A 21,415-nucleotide genomic window follows, 5' to 3' on the forward strand; every position below is an offset into this window, starting at 1 on the left:
CTTTTGTGTTTAACTTAAGATAGTTGAACAATTCCATTCATAAGCATTACATTAATTCCCATGCAAAAACCCAAGACCACATATTTCTAATTCTGATTGGCCAGAATCCAACCTTCAGGTCCGGTCGTTACAGATCCAAACCAATCAGCTGTCCCACTTTTCCAGTAGTAAACACCATGGAGGTCCTTTGGGAGATTAGCAAACCCCATGGACCCCCCCTCAGACACCATAGGGTGCCATGAATCCACAGCCACACAGGGAACCTACGCCCCACAGCACCAGAAACTGGCAAGTCATTTCATTCATGAAGATAGGACATGTCCATTTTGCACCCACAGAAACTTTCTGGTTCCTGCTCCACAGTCAAAGCTGCTTTTGAACATGGTATCCTCAATTTGGGGCTACATATTCTTCCTGCCAGTTTCCTTTCTTCAAAAATCTCTTCATAAAAGAGCTCCTCTCTAATACTCGAAGAGAAAGAAATACAGAAACCCCTACTTTATCAAGTATATTTCTTCCTTGGCTTTAGACAGAGTGAAAGAACAGGTATAAAACTTTAAAAAACTTCTCTCAGTGAGACAGGAATCAGGAACTCCAAAGGGGGGGGCAAAAGGACACCCTACAATTAAAGGAGAACTGAACCAAATGCAAAGGGCCGTTCTACTGACTGAGAGAAATGAGCTAAATGAAAACCATGGCTGTATGCCAACAGGAGACATTAAGCTCTACTGAAACACACATGGCAACTCAGACAACGGCAAAGGCTTCATTAGTGCAAATAACAATCATAATGGTATATCCTTTAGTGGGGTTTAAATAAGGCTTCAAATAATTACACACGCTAAAACTGACATTTGGAAACCTTAATTCTGCTTGGAAAGTGATGAAACGCACCCTCCAAACCCTCCGATGTTTGCTGACTCGAGGACAATTACATTCAAAGAAGTTTCTGCAATCTGTTGCATTATTACCTCCAAAGTTTACATTGCTTGGTGAGGAAAGCACTCTGGCAGAAGCAATCAATCCAGCCAACACGCCAGACCATTCCCAGGTTCAGATTCTCCGGTATCCACAGTGATGGAAACTCATTAGAGAAAGAAACGCAAAAACACAAACAAAAACAAAAACCCAAAGATAGAGTCTATAAGTGTCTATTTCCCGGAACCCATTAAAAAATATACATAAAGTAAGATACAGAAAAGGTGAGAGGGTTTATGGGCGTGTTCATCTATGGCTCAAGTTCTCTTTAAAAAGTGGAACAAACAAAGGACAACAGATCAACAACACAAAGGCCATGAGGACCACGGAGAAAACATAAAGCAACAAAACCAGAAGGCATAAGGTGAACTAAGTAACAGGATGTTTCAGAGCCTGCACATCCTGCAGAAGCACGGAACTTGAACGCTTCTCCTTCACAGATCCAACCTAAGCTTGATATGTAAAAAATAAAAATAAATAAAAGTGAAAAAGGAAGGACAAGAACCACAGAGCACACTACAGGAGACGAGAGTTTTTGAATCAGGAGGACGAGACACAAACGACCCCAGTGAACGACCCACGCCACACACACACACACACACACACACACACACACATGACCACATTCAGAAAAATTTATCATCGATTCTGAAATGGGGCCTGGTGACATCGTCGGGGTTGATGAAGACGGAGATGGACTTTCCAGGGTTCTCAGTCACCAGCTGCTGGAGTTTTTTGGCCAGGCGGTCATCGGGCTGATTGGGGTCCCCCCCGTCGGACTGAGGGGAGGGGAGGCCGGTGGAGCTGCCCCTCCGCTGCAGCTCCAGCGTCAGTCGGTTGGCTGCCTTGACGTGCTCGATGGCCGTGCGCAAGTGATCGGCCGGGTCAGAGCGCACAGAGGACAGCTTGCGAGCGTGGAGCATGACCGTCTCCTCTGACAGGTGCTCCAGCATGTTGCACTGGGGGATGAAATAATTGGGACACATCTTGTTGACCAGACAGTGCTGCAGGTCATCGATGAGGCCCAGCAGAAAGTGAGCCGCGTAGTCCTCCTGGGCCAGGTAGCTGGCCGGGAGTCGATCGCAGGCCCAGAGCATCATGCTCCGCAGATGATAGGGACTGATGGCCTTGGGCCTGGACAGGAGTTTGATGATGATGGCCTTGCAGGCCTGGTAAGCCTGCATGAGGCTGCTGGAGATGCACTTCTTCAACTGCACCTCGCTCCTGGCGAAGGACAGCCGCCACTCGTTGTCTTTCTTGCCCTTGTACGAGCAAGCTGGCACCAAGTAAAATCCGCTGATGACCTCCTCCTCCGTGATCTTCCCATCCCAGAAGTGGTTCTCCATGAGCCAGCTCTGCGCCACGGCGGGCCAGCCTTTGAAAGACACCACGGGGACCACATCGTACAGCATGCGGCTGCTGCCCACGCCCAGAATGATGGAGAGGATGGTGCCGTTCTTTTCTACCTTCTCCACCTTGGGCATCCCCCGCTGGGGTTTCTTCTGAATCTCGGCCAGGACGATGCTGATGGAGTCGTAGAACCAGTCGGCCACTTTGGTGGGGGAGAAGAAGTAGTTGGTGGCCCCATTGATGTGGTCCACGATGGTGCAGCAGTCTTTCCATTTGCTGATGGTGCCCTCATCGAAGAGGCGCAGGCTCAGCCATGAGTGGCACAAGGCAGAGTGGCGCATGTCCAGTGTCACGGGCTGGTTGCGGTCATGGAGTTTGAGGGCCGGCACCAGCAAGGTGAAGTCCATGTCGTAGTCGGTGCCCCGGGCGTACACATCCAACTCATCCAGATCCAGGTCCACCACGCCTTCCCGCACGCCTCCCGACAGCAGCAGGTACTCGTTGGCCACTGGGAGCTTTTGGTCCAGCTTCTGCACCATTCCTACAGATGGAAAAAAGACATGTCATTACAAGAGGCACCGGTAGATGTGCCAGTGGTGCAGGCAAGTTCTCCCACGACGCTCTGAGCTTCCAAGAACCAAGACTTTCTGCAGTACAAGGTCAGAACTCCCACTGCCGCCCCATGTCCCGACATTAAGTGCTACCTGCTTCCTAGTCCAAGTGGAAATTATGATAGATAGATAGATAGATAGATAGATAGATAGATAGATAGATAGATTATACATAAAACACATATAAATCTATATTACATCCAGATGATATATTCTGCCCCTTTCCCCTGCCAAGTGGAAATTATCTCTCTCTCTCTCTCTCACACACACACACACACACCCTCATGATGCCGCGAATCATAACACTGTGTTCTGTCTTGTAAGTGCTAAGATCTTCCTTGCCCAAGTGAAAATTATAATCGATGATGATCTGCTTTGGTTTGAAGTATAAACCAGGGCTCCTCTTCTTCCAGTCATTGCCTCAACCAACAGCATTGTCATCCAGGTTGTCACTCAAGCTAAGACTCCAGGAAACACCACAATTGAAGCTTTCTTTGCCCTCCTGCTAGAATTTACCTACACATCGCCTCCCTAGGTGATCCTCACTGCCTTTCCCAGTTTCCTAACACGTCCCTGGGTGGTGCTTTATTATCTAATCATCTCCTAGCATGGGTCTCTGCGACTTTTTTTAAACTAGCTTTCCTTCCTAAAGTTCTTACAAACGACTACAAACTAATATTTCATTATTTGTGGAGATTATTATTTTTTATTTAAAGAATGTATTAACATGGATTTTTACATCATACTTCAAATGATGTGTTTAACAAATATTCAAGAAGGGAATCTCTGTTATACAATCACTGACGCTTAGTGGAGATTATTTTACAGTGATACAATTTGCTGTTCTGAACAAGATGTTTCAAAGTAAATGTAGAAGCAATTGCTTTGGTGAGGAGTTTAATCCTCACTGTGATGAACAGATAAGATTTGATCATCTTGATCATGGAGTTTACAGTTAGGCCAGGTCATCTGAGTGGAGCCCCAGGATTGAGTCCTGATGGTTTTTACAAGCAGGAGAAGACAACCCCCCCCCCCGAGCTACATCTGAATGGTCCCTATCTGGTACCAGGAGGTGCCCTGTATCACCTTAGCAGTGTGCCAACAGGCATCACCTGATGTAGCCCTCAACCATCCACCTTCAGGACTGGGTACCCAAACAAGTCTCTCTCCTTATAACTTCCTCAGTCTGTGGTAGGGTGCTACCTGCAACAGAAGCCACAAGATAACCATGCATCTACTGTTTTGCTACTACTATTGTTTTAGAATAAGTTATGCTCCCTAAAATCTATACGTTGTGATGCTCACGTCTGAGGGGATGGTATTGAGGCGGTTGCATCACAAGAGTGGAGCCTTATAAGCAACCTTTGTGCCCTCATGAACAAGAGCCAGGAAGTGTCCTCATCTGTTCCACCATGAAAGACACGGGGCGAAGACGCTATCAGTGAACCAGCCCCTCACCACAGGCCAAATATACTGATGCCCTGATCTTGAAATCCCTTGTGATGTACAGGGGGTTACAGTTAGGAAATGAGTTTAATTCTTGTTGATCAATGTTACCTCCTCTCCCCTTTTCTCTCATTATCCCTCCCCCCACACCTCTTTCTTCCCCAGTTGTAAAGTTCATTTCCAACATAGTGTCTTGTGAGTATCAGGGTTGTACTGGTTCATTCTTTGTCCTTTGTCTTTATCACCCTATTTCGCAAGCCACATTAACCATAAAAGGGGCCTACTTAGTCCTATTTCCTGTTCACAACAGAAATCAGGCAAGTGATCACTTCCTATTTGAAAGCACCAAATGAATTATTCACCTGGGCTACTTTTACACCAATTGTTGACATGCTATCTTGATTCTTCTGCCATAAAGGATATGCTGGGCTCCTGAGCACAGCTCTACTGCAAGGGCAGACTGAGCCAAGGTCACGGCCTGTGTTTGAAGGAGGGCTTTGGGCTACACATCCAGTGCCCCAGCATGGAATAATGTGAAGGGTCCTCATGCAAGCCTAGAGTTCCTGGCAGAGAACTTGCACAGGAAACTCAGCTTAGCTTGTGCTTCTACCTGAATCTGCCATCCTCACCTTTCCACAGGGAGAGACCAAAGATACTTCTTTTAATCCTTACCTCTACCTTGGTTTCCTTTCCCAAGGCAAAACACCCTACAAAGCCTAAGCAGTCACAGTCTTCACTATAAAATAAAACTCAAAAGATTAATTTTCATCTTTTTTAAAATGTAGTTTCTGAAGTCCAAGCTTAGCAACCAGGGTTGAAAGTTATCATCTCCATAGAGACACAGATCTATTTTTCAAATGTCATTGTGATTTAATATTAACCTCATCTTACAATGATAAGAAACACTGTCATCTAAGCTACAGATATACAAGGTTAAGACTCACTTCTCAGATTCCAGGGGAGGTAATAAACCTTTTTTCACAGACTCTTATATGTAGGTTCAGTTACTTTCAAAAAGTTATACTTGGGCCCGGAGTTTGGCCTAGTGGTAGAGAGCTTGCCTAGCACATACATAGAAAAAAGCCCAAAGTGGTGCTGTGGCTCAAGTGGTAGAGCTCTAGCCTTGAGAAAAGTCCAAGGACAGTGCTCAGGGCCTGAGCTCAAGCCCAGGACTGGCAAAAAAAAAAAAAAAAAGAACATATATATATATATATATATATATATATATATACATGAACTGCCATACTGTAGTTAGTCAATAACTGGAAACAAGGAGAGTGTTATTATTATCTGGGTACCAGTTTTTGTCTTCTTTTGGGTATAAATAACTCAGAATTCCTTTTTTTCCTTTGGTCCTAAATAAGAGAAAACTGGCCCTGGGCATACTAGCTAGGGCGTATGTGTATGATACAATGTATGTAATTTATACATTAGCAATCAGAGGTGATTTTTGTACCAAAAAAAGTCACTGAATTTTGCCTTGGATTGGCAAAACTTTGGTGAGAAATAGTAAACTCCTTTCTGACCTCTGCTGGACTAAAGAAGAAAAACATTACACCAAACCTATTTTCCATTAACTGAAAATAGAATATTTTATCAAAAGAGAATATTTTATTACTGGCAGTAGAACATCGTTGTCCATGATGAAATATATTCTGTTGTTTATGAGCCTAGTAACCATGTTAACCATTTCTCCCCAAAACCAACATGAAAGCATTTAAATTCTAGCACCAATTGTTAAAGGTAATTTTAGCCCTTTTTTTATTACTCTCTTTAAGGTACAGGAAGAATGTTGCATCAGGGAAAGGATTACTGAGGTTCACTTTGTAAGAAACCAAGTTTCGAAGATCACACTGTGGCCAGCAGCTTTTTCCTTACGACATTCATATTTTCATCTAACTGCCCGGAGTCCACAAATTTACAGTTTCACAGACGATTCGATAATATCAATTAGAGCCTCCTCCAGCACTCTCCAAGCCCAAATATTCCCCCTTGAAATTCTCCTAGGCTGTGCTGAAGAGAAAATGAGGTGACAGCAGCTAGTGTGGCAGATGGGTTGCCAAGGCAACAAGGAGCCAGGGCCTGGGAGAGAAGATGACACAGGAGGGGAAATCGCTACTGTACACTGGGGCTGTAGGGACCAGTTCTAACAAATAGCATCTCTGTACAGACTCAAGGGCCATTTAGCTAGGAGTGGGGCAGGAAGAAGAAGCACTCCCAGCTTGTCAAGGCACAGGCTCAGGAGAGAGGAAGAACTTACCCCGCCCCCACCCTCAGCACCCCGATTCCAAGGCACTGCCGTATGGTTTTGTTCTTAGATACTCTGAAGAGAAACTGCCATGGTAGAATTCTCTACTTCTGGGTTTCATGTATTCTATAGTCGCTCTTTAACCACAGTATTTCGATTTTCACGGAGACACCAGACCCTCACAGTCTATGGTGTCCCTTCATGTGCTTGTTAGTTATCTTTAAAACATCAAATAGAAAAGGCAGCTGTGTCCCTGACTCCTTAGGCCCCAGTCAAATCCTTTCCCTTCCCTCAGGCTCATTCTCTGTCTCTCTCTCTCTCTCTGTCTCTCTCTCTGCCTCTCTCTGTCTGTCTGTCTGTCTGTCTGTCTCTCTCTCTCTCCTTCCTCCCTTTTTTTTTTGAAAAATAGAATAATGTTATGGCAACAGAGATAGGTGTGTGTGTGTGTGTGTGTGTAAAAGACTTTGTTGATGCCCCTTGCAGTCATGAGGGTTAGTTCCATGTGCTGACAGCTTTCTCCTCCAGCGCTACAAACCCTGACCACACTTCATCAGGAAATGCCGGGGGGGGGGGTGGCACACATCTGACACCCCCAAGTATGCATGGGACCAGAAGTATGAAAGTGTAAGCCAGTGAGAATGCAGCGCTCATTCCTTTCTTTTCCTACCATGTCCTGTAAGAATAGCTCTGAAAGCTCTCCAGGAGTGTTCACCAGACCCGTTCCATCCACACACTTCTCTCCCAGCATGGTGACCGTTCGTATGTTTCCTACTTATGACCACATCACATTGTTGATATTCCTTACTATGCAAAGGACAGTTCAAAATACCTCGTGTCCAGAAACTTGAGAGGTGAGCATTCACTCGTCTACAGGTGGGCAGGGGGAGCCTTTCTTCCTTCAGGGGGGATCAGGGTTTCACACGGAGTAAAAATAAAAGTAAGAAAAACCCCTTTCTCAGCCCCCTTCTGGGATCAACATTCAGAGCAGAGCTGTGTTCAAATACTTTATTCATGTGTTAGTGTCTCAAGCTAAATTCAAAGACCAGAACATTTCTCTTTCACTCCCTGTTTGAGAACAGTCCCTCTCCATTCTGCTAACATACCGAGAAGAGTCCAAATGACACATTTCACCCTCCTAGCTGAGGACCTTTAGCTCACATGATTTCCTTACCTGTTGGTATTCTCTGTGTGATGACTTGTGCCTGGCCTAACCTCCCACAAGATGTATGTTGAATGAATGAATGAATGAATGAATGAATGGAACAACCTGGAATACACCCCACAGAGGATGAAATTAAGTAACTTAAAAAAAATTGTATGATTCTCCATTCTCGATGCTAGGCGCGGAATAAAACTCTGTTTAACTTCCAAAAAAAAAAGAAATTAAGTAACTTTATCTCTGAGAAATGAATTGAATATCCCTCTTGGAGGAGACAGAGGGCAGAAGATAAAATGCCGATCCTCATCTAAGTGTGAACTACATACTGCAACTTCACAGAGGCATCTCGTCTGGGTAATTTCAATCTTAGACTTATGCAAATTAAGACTGAAATTAAACTGTAAGTAAAACATAAAAACTGAGCTCCAGGACAGTCTCTAAAGCACTGATTTTTAGTCAAAAACCTTATCAAGGAGCAAAGAATAAAAGTTAGTACCTGATTAATTACAATGTGATCTATTTTTTTTTGTCAGTTGTGGGGCGTGAACTCTGGGTCCGGGGGGGCTCTGTCCCTGAGCTCCTCAGCTCAAGGCTACCACCCTTGAGTAACAGCCCCACTTCCAGTTTTCAAGTGGTTAATTGGAAATAAGAATCTCAGGGACTTTTGTGCCCAGGCTGGCTTTGAACGAGCGATCCTCAGATCTCAGCCTCCTGAGTAGCTAGGATTACAGGCACCCAGCTGATCTAAGATTTAAATCCACTATTTGATTAAAAAGATTCAATATAGAAACATAAGCCATATAATGAATGATTGTTGTTCTTAAGGTACTACGTTATCTCTCATCACTTTGGCTGTCCCTTGGTTATCTCATATTGTTACACTATCTCACTTTGTTATCTGATATACCGGATATATTTGTATTTGGTTATTTGAAATTGGATAGGGAAGGGGGGAAAACAAGATGAGGGGTGGGGGTGGGGGGAGGGAAATGGGGACCAAGACATGTGAAAGGGTATCAATGAATGGGAATTAATGCACCATCTATCTGGCAAATATCATGTAACCCTTCTATTAATTACAATAAAAACATATGAAAAAAAAAAAGATTGTAGCTTTTTTTTTTTTGGTTATTTGTTTAAGGTCTGCAAGTAGACAATCCACACATGGATTTCTCCACTGTGAAGTAATTCCGAGTTATGCCAGGGGAGGGCACTGCATTCCATTTATTTACTATGTTTCTAGCTGGGCTCAAAAGTCATCCGTCCTAGAACTGGAAAACAAAAGTAAGTTCAGGGGCTAGGACTTGGTAAGACACATTAATATTAGCACCCGGACCTACTGTCACTGCAGTGTCACCTAGTGGTTTACAATTTGCCTTTTAGTTTCCCCCAAAGAAAAGCCTCAGAAATTTGGAGGCACAGTTCCCCCTAGGATGAGCCCAGGCTGAGAGATGGCCATGCGATAGGGAAGGAGGCTGAAGGTGAACAGAAGGACCTGTTGCAAGGCACAGAGTTCCAGCTTGTGTCTGAGATTTGAAGGAAAAAAAAAAAAAAGAAGTTTCAGATGTCATGATAATGGAGATCCCTAGAGACCAAAAAAACAAGTCTCCACAGGCTAGGTTACAGTGCTACTCATTATTCAGTATAGTTTTACTGTGTCTGCAAATAGGTTGATGCATTAAAAGACTATTTTTTTAAGCCAGATACTGGTGGCTTATGCCCATAATCCTAGCTGATCAGAAGGCTGAGATCTGAGGATTATGGTTCGAAACCAGCCTGGTCAGGAAAGTCAGGGAGACTCTGATGAACCACCCAATAAAAGGGTGGGGGGAGGAAGGCAGAAATGAAATTTGACTCAAGTGGTAGAGTGGTAGCCTTAAGTGAAACAGATCAGGGAGGGACACAGCATATAGAGTTCAAGCCCCAGAACCAGCACCAAAGCTGAGCAGCATGGCTCCGGCCTGAAATCTAAACTGTTGTTCCCGAGGCTTAGTCTGGGGAAGTCAAGATTCGAGGCTAGGCCAAAGCGAAAATTCTCAAGACCTCCAACAACAACCAATGAAAAGAAGACAGACATCCCCCCCCCCCACACACACACACTAGTGAATAGAAAGCTGGGGACAGCAGGTAGTGTGTGCCTGTCAGCCTATGTGGGAGCGTAAGTACACAGTTCAAGCTGGTCTTGACATAATGGGATGCCATATTCAAAATATGACATATACAGAACACAATGGAGGTGTGGTCAAGTAGTGGTGTACTATCATGACAAATGCCAAGGTTTTAAGTTCAAACCCCAGTATCACAATGAAAAATAAATAAATTTAGAATCCTAGATGACTAATAGAAAGGCAAGTTAATTTTTAACCTGGCTTCAATCAAAAAACAAATCAGCAGAAGAAACACGGCTGTATATTACATGGTCTCACGCAGGTCCAGGATAACAGCCAGGATTCTTCTCCGTGGGTTTCAGCAGTGAGTCTGGATCCAGTCTTTCCAGAACAGACGTGGAGCTGAGGGTTTTGTCAGCGACCCAACTCGTGCAGGTAAATGCAGGAAAATAAGCACCTGGCATTCTGATCTCAACTAGATGATAAGTCAATGTGACCACACAATAATTTTGAAGGAAGGAATGAAACGTGCCATTTGGTTTTACCATCTGCTTCTTGTAACAAAAACAGAAAGGGAAAGGGCTCAGATGAAGGATGGCTCTACAGGCACCCACAGATGGTGGCACTTGAGGGTAAGCTATGCCTGGACCTCCCTGGTATTAATACCATCTCTGTACTCCTTATCTAGCCTGGGGAAAACACATCACTGCTGGAAAATGCTTCATCTTTAAGTGTTGAAAAATCAAATACTGAGTAGCCATCAATGGACTTTCCATGATTGTTAATGAACTACATCATATTAAGATTCATTTCATAAGAAATGAATTCTATCAAACTAATAAATTCTATGCCTCTATTGTCTTTTGCTTTCACTTAAATTATTTTATTTAAGTGAAAATATCTTGCCTTCCAATGCTAATAATCAAATACTTAAAAGCTATTAATTGACTTTCCCTATGGATTGTTAAAGATCTATGTTATTAATGATACAATATTAATAATAAATTAATTGCATGGAAATAATAAACTATGCCTATATTGTCTTTAAATAATTTTATTTCTAACACTAATAGCCTGATCTGGTTTCCAAACAAAGCTATAGCTTCCTACACAACTGCTTTGTAAACGCAATGACTCCTTAACATCTTACAAGACTTTCTGGTGTATGGGAAGCTCCATACAAAAATTCAGGTTAGTCTAGCTACACCTCCACCTACCATGTAAGGAAGAAAGACCACATACGTTGTCAAGAACAACAGAAGTGGGGGGAACAGGGAGAAGGCCCCAAAGCCTGATAGATCCAGAAAAGCAGGAATCCCATTCTGAGAGCTGTCTATCTGACAATACCCTTCAATATTTCCTTCACAGTGCTTAAGCAAAATAAACATAATGCATCTATTTGTTTGTTTGGGTACATGTGTGTGTGTGTGTGTGTGCGCGTATGTATGTACATGCACATGCTAACTCTGGGGCTTGAACTCAGGGCCTGAACACTGTCACTTGACTTTTTCCCTCAAGACCTATTGCCTACGACTTGAGCCACACATCCTCTTCGGGCTTTTTGGTGGTGGACTGGGGCTAAGTCTCACAGACATACTTGCCAAAACATACTGTGAACCACCATCCTCAGATTTCGGCCTCTTGACTAGCTAGGATTGCAGGTGTGAACCACCAGCTCACCTTTGTTACTTTTAAGCATGCAGCAAGGTTGACTTGCACACTCTCCAAGCAATTTTATAACCTTGAAGAGTCAAGACCAAACTCTCAAAGGAGGAAAGACTCCACATTGGGGGCACCTTCTGGAATCCTGATAGTAAATGACATTCAGGAAAGAGACGGGAAATCTTCCTCTTCAAAACTGGGGATTCCTTCACCCAGCTAAATCTCCCTGGTATGCTGGTATTTGTTCATTCTTCTTTGGGGGGGGGGGAAATGTAGTTTTTTCTAATTTTTTCCCAGCTGTTTTTGTATTCACCTCCCTTCATTCATCATAAAGGGCTAATTTTTGTCCTCCATCCTACTTTAAATATGGACAAATAATACCATCATTGGAGAAGCCTTTAAAGACAAACAGCCTCTTCCTTGGAAGCCTGTATGTAGGCCAGGAGGACTGGCTGTTGGTCAGGCTGGCAGCATAGCAGCAGACCAATGGTGATAGCACAAGTACAGCTCAGCTCTTGAAACCAAAGGCCACATCGTTTGAATGGTCTTGATACATACAGGTGTACTATTTCCAAAGGTATCAATTGTCCTGGAGTTGAATTCAGACACAACAGATAAATGGACACTCACAATCACATGGTGCTGCTTCCAAAAATCCAGTTAGATTAGATTTGATAGGCAGCAGAAAAAGCAAGGGGCCTGCGTGAAAAGGGGCATTGAAAAGAGAGAGAGAGAGAGAGAGAGAGAGAGAGAGAGAGAGAGAGAGAGAGAGAGAGAGAGAGAGAGAGAGAGAGAGAGAGAGAGAGAGAGTGTCTCTTGTTATGAGAGTAACTTTCTGAGAGAAAAAAATCTATAATTTCAGTCTGGTGGGAGGGATGTGGGGGAGAATGCCTTCAGGCTTCAATTAAGCCAAGTGTAGTTCTACATATTGCCACTAGATGACGCACGTTCCCAGTTTTTCTCTACAGCTTGTACCAGCCTCCACTTCCAAGGAAAGGGAGCCAGTGACCGACCTGAGGGATGAATACAATATGTTTAAAATTCACACCTGATTTTACCGATATGCTTTCAAAATGAGTCAGAACACAATGCTTCTTGCTGATGAGTCTCAAACGCCCACATGCTGTTTGCAACATTCCTATTGTATCCATGCTTTGAAATTGGCAGGTACTGTGGGCTTAACAAATAACATCTCCTGACAACCCTGTCAGCTTCGTGCAGTCAGAAAACATTTTTAATGAAAAGTTACCACAGAGTGCCTGGATTGAGGGAGGGAAGGATGAGGGAGGCGGGAGGGAAAGACACTGATGTTATGGGTTGTTTTTATTTTAATGCTATCTTTCAACTCTGATGAATTTGACACATGAACGAAATGTGAAGAAACCCAGATGTGGGGTGTGAACCCACTGGCTTTTGTTGGTACTGGGGATTTGAACTCTGAGCCTCTCATTTAGAAGGCTAGATGAAACCACTAAGCCACACTTTTGGTCTTGTTTCTCAGCTGGTTATTTTTAGTATAGAGTCTCATTTCCCACCCAGACATGCACCAAAGCTGCCATCCACCTACTAAAGGCTTCTTCTAGTCATTGCTAGGATAGGACATGTGACTCCTCACCACTGCGTCTCCCTTCACTTTGGAGGAGATGGAGTCTTGTAGATATTTCTGCTCGCATAACAGGCTCCCAATCTCAGCTTCTCATGGAGCTTGGAATGACAGGGGCTCATCACTGTGCCTGGCTATGGGATGAAAAGAGACCTTAAAAACTGGACTGCCTGGGCTGGCCTCAAACAGCGATCTAACTACCCACAGCTTCCCAAATTGTGAAGAATATGGGTATGCGCCACTGGCCCCTGGCCCCACTGGCTTTTCTGGAACCAGTGTGGAGGAGTGGTGGGAAGAAGCTGCATTCCTCATGGTTCCTCAGGCGGTGCACGGGATTCTGGCCCTCAACAGCACTTGAAGCAAGTGCTTAGCAAGACCACCACAGAATTCACCACCCAACAGTGAGCCCATGGCAACACCTCTAAATGGACACAACCTAGCTACATCACCAGCAGCTGCTGCTAAAGGAGCTCCTTTCACATCATCCCCCGTCCCTGAGGCCAAGCTTACCTCACTCCTGGCCAGCCTTAATTCATCCCTCTCTGAAGTGTCTCCCAGTGCTCCAGCCCAAATAGATCCACCCCCCACTCCAAATATGCTGGGCCCCAATCACACCAAGGGCTCTCAGGTTCCCCTTCCCCTTCCTCTTCCCCTTCCCCTCCCTCCCTCCCTCCCTCCCTCCCTTCCTTCCTGCCAAACTTGCCTGTTGAAATCCTGTCCACTCTACCCACCATCAAAGCTTGTGTTTCCTACCCCTGCACAAGTGCCTGTGTTGTGTCTTTTCTTTACAGAATGCTGACTAGCCTGGGGTTTTATGAGGTACACTGTGAAAGCGTGCTACACCTGTCTAAGTTATTTTTCTTGTCTTACCCAGCACACTGAGTTTCCCAGAGGCCCAGGATAGACACTTCATTGCCCATATCTCTGTGTCCTTAGGATGTTGACCACAGTTATATAGACATTGCCTTATCTGGCTACAGAGTGTGTCACTGCAACAAGGACTGACAGAGAGGGGGACTGAATCTGCATAATTAGTGTTGGTTACCTATGTAATTTCCCCAGAATGTTAGTATTTTATGCAATTAAAGAGAACAGTAGGTAAACAAAGTGCATTTCGCTGCAGCAGATCACAACAGCCCATGGTGAGGTGCAGGTTCCCCTCGGCAGAGTGACACGCGGCCTGTCATTGGAAAGGCTCGCTTTTACTATGATTTCACTGCAGTTTGTACATGTCATACCTCAACAACTTAATCTTTTTCCTACATCCCATTTTTCTATGTTACTGTCAGCCTTTTTCAAACAGTAAGGTCTAAGCTAGGAGGAGCACAGTGCAAGGCCTGCCTGAGGAAAAAGCATAAGACCCTATCTGAAAAATAACTAAAGCAGAGGGGCCTGGAGGCATGGCTAAAGAGCTAGAATAATTACTTAGCAAGCGTGAAGATTTGAGTTCAAACTCTGCTATAACAACAGATAGATGATAGATAGATTGATGGATAGATAGATGATAGATAGATGATAGATAGATAGATAGATAGATAGATAGATAGATAGATAGATAGATAGAGTACTGGTATTTCTTTTATTATAGAGGGGTTACACTTACATTCGTAAGGTAGAGAGTACATTGCTTCTTGAATATTGCTACCCTTTAGTCCTGATATTTATGTCTTAGCATTTACATTGGTTTTTTTTTTTTTCTTTGCCAGGGCTGCCTTAAACTAAGAATGCAATACTGACTTGTGGCTTGGTCCTACCACCTCTAGCACAGATTTTTTAATTGTTGGTGGTGATGGGACTTGGACTCTGGGCCTGGGTGCTGTCCCTGAGCTCTTCAGCTCAAGGCTACCACCCTACCCCCTGAGCCATACAGCCTCTTCCAATTTTCTTATGGTTAACTGGAGATAAGAGTCTCTCAGACTTTAGTGCCCGGTCTGGCTTTAAACTGAGATCCTCAGATCTCAGCCTCCTGAGTAGCGAGGATTATAGGTGTGAGCTACCAAGCCTGGCCAGCCCAGGTTTTTGATGGCTATTTGGAGGTGAGGTCTTGTGGACTTGTTTACCCAGAATGACCAAACAACTACCATGTGGCTCTCAAGTCCATGACTCGGTTCCTCAAAGCAGTCCCCAGCTACAGATTGTTCTGGCCAGCCAGGGGTGAGTCTGAGCTCTGCTAAAATGTCTGATTCTGGATAAGTGACTCTGAGTAGCCTGCAATGCTGAGTATGGTTGAAAGGAGCCAGGGCCAGGGGCCCCCAGGCTTGTAAAGAAGGAGAAGATGATTGAGGGGGGGGGGAAGAAAAAGAAAAGGGGGGAAAGGAGGAAGGAGAAGAGATAATTAGAGAAGCGGGAAAAGCATGTTCAGGGCATCTGCTCTAACCTGTGTGTGCTGCATATTAGATGTGTTTAATAGTAACATGCAAACATCTTTCCTTTTTGATCCTTCGTGATCACAAAGAGCGAGCAGGCTTGGGACAAGGGTTTTGCCTCAGGTGATAAACACGTGGTCTGAGCGCCCTTGAGTGAGGGTACCATGGAGCCCAGTAATGATGGAACAGAGAGCGGGTAGAGAAGACCAGACCAAGTGAACTGGAGGGTTGGGGAGCCAAATGAGCAGAATCTGCCCCCCCAACCCCCATTTTAAACTTCTATCTGCTTCACACATGGGGGCTTCCTTTTCAGCTCCCATTTGAAGTTAAGAGTCCCACAAAAAAAAAAAAAAAGTTTGGAAATTACTGCACCCTCTTGAGCTGCCTAGTTTAGAATTCTGCCCGAGGCTGGCCTTCAGCAGAAAAAGAAATAAACCAGCGCATACACAAGGTCTGCTGCTATGCAGAATGCTGTTGAGGGGGAGGGGACGAGCGTCCCCAATTCCCAACTCTAATCATTTCAAAGCTCTCTGAAAACACTTTACTGTTTGCCAACTTTACTCCTGTGTGTTCAAATGTGTTCTACCCATTTGCAGGCATTCCAGGGCGGCTCAGGTGATTGAGAAGCACCTCTCGCCTCTCGTTCCCACGTAGAAATGAGGGCACTGACTCTTTAGCTCCATGGCTATGGTCTCGGGCCATCAGGATCCTGGCCTGTTTTTCTTCTCCATAGACCTGTGATTCCTCAGATACCATATGAGCTGATAGGACCCAATGGTCTTTAATGTTCTCTCTGACTTTCAGAAGTGCATAATCTTTTTAAAAAGTGTCTATGTATAGGTATGGAAAAAGGAAGGAGATGCTAAGTTTAAAAATAAAATTTAGGGGCCAGGAGTTTAGCCTAATGGTAAGAGTGTTTGCCTAGCATACAGGAAGACCCAGGTTCGATTCCTTGGTACCACATACATAGAAAAAAAGCTAGAAGTGGTGCTGAGGCTCAAGCAGTAGAGCTCTAGCCTTGAGAAAGTCCAAGGACAGTGCTCAGGCCCTGAGCTCAAGCCCAGACTGGCAAAAAAAAAAAAGAAAAAAATATATATAATAATACAAAAAATAAAATTTAGCCAAGCACCAGTGGCTCCCCACCTGTAATCCTCACTTTTCAGAAAGCTGAGCTCTAAGGATCTTGGCCAAGTTCAGAGCCAGCCCAGGTAAGAAGTTCCAGTGAATTCCTGTCTGCAAGTAACCACCCCCCCCCCCCCCCCCCGCCAAAAAAAAAGGATGGAAAAGAACTGTGGCTTCAGTACTAGCCTTGAGCAAAAATGCTCAGGGGCAATGTCCTAGTTCTGAGTTCAAGAATAAGGGAAGCGGAGGGGAGGAGAGAGGAGAGGAGGGGAGGGGAGGGAGGGAGGGAGGGAGGGAAGGAAGGAAGGAAGGAAGGAAGGAAGGGAGGGAGGGAGGGAGGGAGGGAGGGAGGGAGGGAGGGAGGGAGGGCAGGTGGGCAAAGAGTGTTTTTGTTTTTTTAGCAAGTTAGAGCTATGATTGTTTGTAAAAAGCTGTACTTCATAGACTTGCACAGAGAAACAACTGTAGACCTTTTGGGGAGTCGGTTATGGGGCTTGAATTCAGGGCCTGGGAGCGGTCCCTGCACTCTTTGCCCAAGGCTAGCACTCTACCACTTTGAGCCACAGCACCACTTCCAGTTTTCTGGGAGTTTATTGGAGATAACAGTTTCCTGCCTGGGCTGGCTTTTAACCACAGCCTCTCAGCCTCTTGTGTAGCTAGGATCATAGGCGTGAGCGACCAGAGCCTGGCTGTAGACAGATTATTTATAAAATTCCCAAGTACTAAGACACAGATTCGTTTTTAAGGCATTATGAATATTGATATAACATAAGCAGAATGGGAATAGGGTGAGCTTATCATTTCCTTGAGACAACAACTCCTGCCAATACAAAAGGCCATCTCAGATCTTCTCATGGCTTCAGCATCCAGGAATGAGTCCCTGTGTCACCGAAGGAAGGAAGGACACACACGGAAGTCCCTTTAAAGTGGTTAGAAAGAAAATAATAGGCACTGGATTTACAGCCAGTCTCCAGGCCATGAATGATTTATCACCTTCCCCTTCTGGTATTGATTCCCGCCTCAGATGGACGACCCAGGACTGTTGATGAAAGCATGCCTGTCTCCTCAACTGCAGAGCTGGATGGATGGATCTCAGCAGAGCCCCTCCTCCATAAGGCAGCTCTGCTGACTTCCTCTACCCACAGCTTAGGGCCAGGGATGGGGGGGGGTCTTCCCACCTCCACACCTGTCTGCCATCCCCACAAACCCACTTACACAGTAAACTCCTACCTTATGCTCCCCAAACAACAACACCCATATGAAAGGTACCAAAAGACCCTTTCAGAACTCTGTGCCTTTGTGTATACGTCTGTGTCTGTGTGTGTATGTGTATACTGGATCTGGGATTTGAACTCAAGGTCAGGATGCTATCTATCCTACAGCATTTTTGCTCAAGACGTGCACTTTACCACTTAGAAACATAGCTCCACTTCTGTTTTTTTTTTTTTTTTTTAAGATTTGTGGGGGGAGGGGCAGGGTTGGTTGTTAATTGGAGATAAGAGTCTCACATGCTTTGCTTTCCCACCAGACTGATTTCAGACTATACTCCTGAAATCTCAGCCTCCTGAGTAGCTAGGATTATAGGTATGAGCCACTGGCACCCAACTTGAACTCTTAGTGATATCACCCATGTGCTGAGCCTCTTGGGGCCAAGGGAATTCTTTGCATGTGAGGGATTATCATTCCTCTTTGGGGCAGGGCTTGGGTAATGTGATAGAGTTCAGACTTCTGAACTTACACACACGCTGGGGCTGGGACTGAGATTTGAAGCCAAGCATGTAACTGAGGACAGAGTGCAAATATCCTAGTGTAACTAAGTCACATTGGCTTTGTGCCTCCTCCAACCTATCTCTGTCTTCACAACTCCACACTCACCTTGCAAAATGTTTCATTCACCCAAGCATTTATGCCTTGAGGGTGCCTGAAACAGAAGGTGCCAGAAAACCCAAGAATAAGCAAAGGGCTAGGAGGCCTGCAGACAGACCTTCAAGCTTGAATTTTGCTGTGCTTGCGCCCCCACCCCTACTCCTCCCAAACCATCTAGCCTGAAATTCTCCCAATTAAGTTTACCTATACGATGAAGGGAAAGAACATGGAAATTGCCTTCTGGAAGTTTTCACGCTAATTACCATTGACTCCCCAAAATGTGCTCTGTTGGTGATATGACATTCTCTAGCAGCAGCAAGTCCCATCGACCCTTGTGGGAGTTTGAACTGGAGGCTGAGGAGTGACAATGCTGCGACATGTGTGGTGGGCAGAAGTGCCAAACACAGACACACAGGCAGGAAGAGGCAGCAGGCACCACAGGAATGCCTGCTTATGTTCAGAACTGCTTTGTTTTCTCTTCCCCTTCTTGTCCTTTCCTGTTGGACAGTTTCCAACTCCCCCAAACCCAGAGCAATTAGATAAGTAGTAGAGCTCGGTGGCAAAGTGAGTTCAATGGTGCTGGGAGCCTAGACATGCTAGGAATGAGTGTACATAGAAATATGTGATCTGATTCTAAAAATCAAATGTCCTCCCATCGTATTTCTGAGGGTGAGGCCACCGGGAGAAATTATTCACACCACAGCCAATCATGGTGTCCCAAAGGCATTCAACAGCACTGGTCCAAAGGAAAAAGACAGTTGGGGGAAGGGAATCTACCCACATTGCTTAGAAGAAGCCAGGCTACCAGGGAGAGTCATTTATGATGTTCTGTTCTCTAAATTACTGGCTTCTCCTGAAAAATAAGATTCCACAGCAAAGGCATTGTGTTTATCTCAGCCCTTCTAGGCACTAGAGTTTGCATGGGAACTTGCTAACTAACTCCATTCACCTCCTTCCCATCCAGAAGGTACCCTAACAGACAAAAAAAAAAAAGCAAAGTATGGACTTGGTCGAAATGCAATCCAACTCACTTAGGTGAGTATGAGAAGTCAAAGACAGAGGACTGAAAGTCTGAAGGAACCTGGTCAGCACATTCCCGCTGATCTGGTACTTTCATGGCTTTAGCTTCAGAACTGACAGATACTTTCTAGCATCCATATTCATCCTTCCCACAGCCACACTGGGCCTGAGAATGGCCCGTCTGCCCATGTCATGCCACAAAGGCTCTCTAGGAACTAAGGGCCACACAATCAGGAAGATTAGACCACAGCCAAGACTCTGATACTCAGAATCAGCCCAGTGATAAGGTCAGGTCCTAAGATGGGGCCATGACGTCCAGGCTAAATTGCTTGCCAGATAGTCTGACCATGACACATTTCATTAGCATTGGTGTTAATACGGATTCTTCTAAGCCAGCAAGATAGACTGTGACAGAAATCGTATCAGTCAGTGGAGTCAGCAGAGTATCCCAAACAAAATTAAATCTACACTTTTTAAGTATGTCTGACTTCAAACAGAATATTCTTGAGTTCTGCTTTATTTGATGAGAGCTGCATGACTTCTAACATTTAAAGGCACTGGTGGCTTACACCTGAAATCCTAGGTCGATATTCAAGAGGCTGAGACCTGTCTAAGGCTGAAAGTTCAAAGCAGCCCAGGCAGAAAAGTCCATGAGACTCTTACTGCCAATAAACCATCAAAAAGCAGGAAGTAGAACTGTGGCTCAAGAGCAGAGCACCAGCCTTGAGCATAGAAGCTCATGGACCACACCCAGGCCCTGAGTTCAATGCCTAGGACCAACACACACACACACACACACGCACGCACGCACGCACGCACGCACGCACGCACGCACAGAGAGTCACTTACCTGCAAAGAAATTATGCTTAGAAAAGAGGCCAGTCGGGGAAGCATAATTGAGACCCTTTCTCAAAACTAAGAAAACTAGTAGTAAGTAGCTAACTGCAGCTACTCACAGTTTAACAAAATGCATTTCTCCAAGTCCACTTTTCCTGCTGAGACTTTAATAGGCAGGAAAAGGAAGCACTCAAGACTGGCTTGGCCTTGGAGACACATTCACGTAAAATCATCAGGCTTTTTATCATGTTGTTTTCGTGCCACACTGTTTTGAATTCAAAGAGAATTCATAGTGATTTTTTTAATGAAATTGACAGATAAAATACATGTATCAGTCATGGAACTGTAAGTTGGCTCCTGTGTAAACAAAACCATAGTATCCCCTCTCACTGCCACAGCAGGTAGATCAACCTTTAGGGTGACCATCAAAATCACTGCAGCTCCTATCTTCTGGTATGTGTCCAAACTGGCCCTGTGAGAGCTCAGTGACCAAAAGCACCAGTCTTGTGCTGGTAGTATATCTGGGAAGTTAGGATATAAAGAATAAAGCCATACCATGGAAGGACTTACACACCAATCATCTTTGTTTTATGTATTTATTTTTAGGGTCTGTCTGGGATCTGAACTCAGGGTCTAGGCGTTGTCCTTGAGCTTTTGTACTCAAGGCTAGCAGTCTACCACTTGAGCTGCAGCACCACTTCTGGCTTTTTTGGGGTAGTTAATTGGAGATAAGATTCTCATGGATGTTGTTGCCTGGCTGATAGTGACATGGAAAAGCAGAAGTAGGAAAAACTGTACTTCAGGCTGCCCAGAACATAAATCTACACCTACCTCAAAAATAACTTAATGCAAAAGAAAGAAAAGAGAGAGAGAGAGAGAGAGAGAGAGAGAGAGAGAGAGAGAGAGAGAGGAAGGAAGGAAGGAAGGAAGGAAGGAAGGAAGGAAGGAAGACAAAAACACACAAAAAGTATGGCTCAAGTGACAGAGCTCCTACTCAGCAAGCATGAGGTGTTGAGTTCAATCCTAAAACATGTCCCCA

At 44.7% G+C, this 21,415-nt stretch overlaps 1 protein-coding gene across 1 annotated transcript in view; it reads right to left on the minus strand.

Annotated features, from left to right (window-relative positions):
- Positions 1-1,384: 1,384 nt before the first annotated feature.
- Mb21d2 (Mab-21 domain containing 2) overlaps positions 1,385-21,415 on the minus strand; it is a 74,696-nt gene continuing 54,665 nt past the window's right edge. Inside the window, exon 2 of the mRNA XM_090343964.1 lies at positions 1,385-2,869. Within this exon, the coding sequence (XP_090200090.1) occupies positions 1,605-2,869 (1,265 nt within the window). The 3' untranslated portion in view covers positions 1,385-1,604. The remainder of the gene's footprint in view (positions 2,870-21,415) is intronic.

This window comes from Megascapheus bottae, chromosome 1, assembly GCF_031878675.1.
Source record: "Megascapheus bottae isolate mThoBot1 chromosome 1, mThoBot2.hap1, whole genome shotgun sequence".
NCBI classification, from domain to species: domain Eukaryota; kingdom Metazoa; phylum Chordata; class Mammalia; order Rodentia; family Geomyidae; genus Megascapheus; species Megascapheus bottae.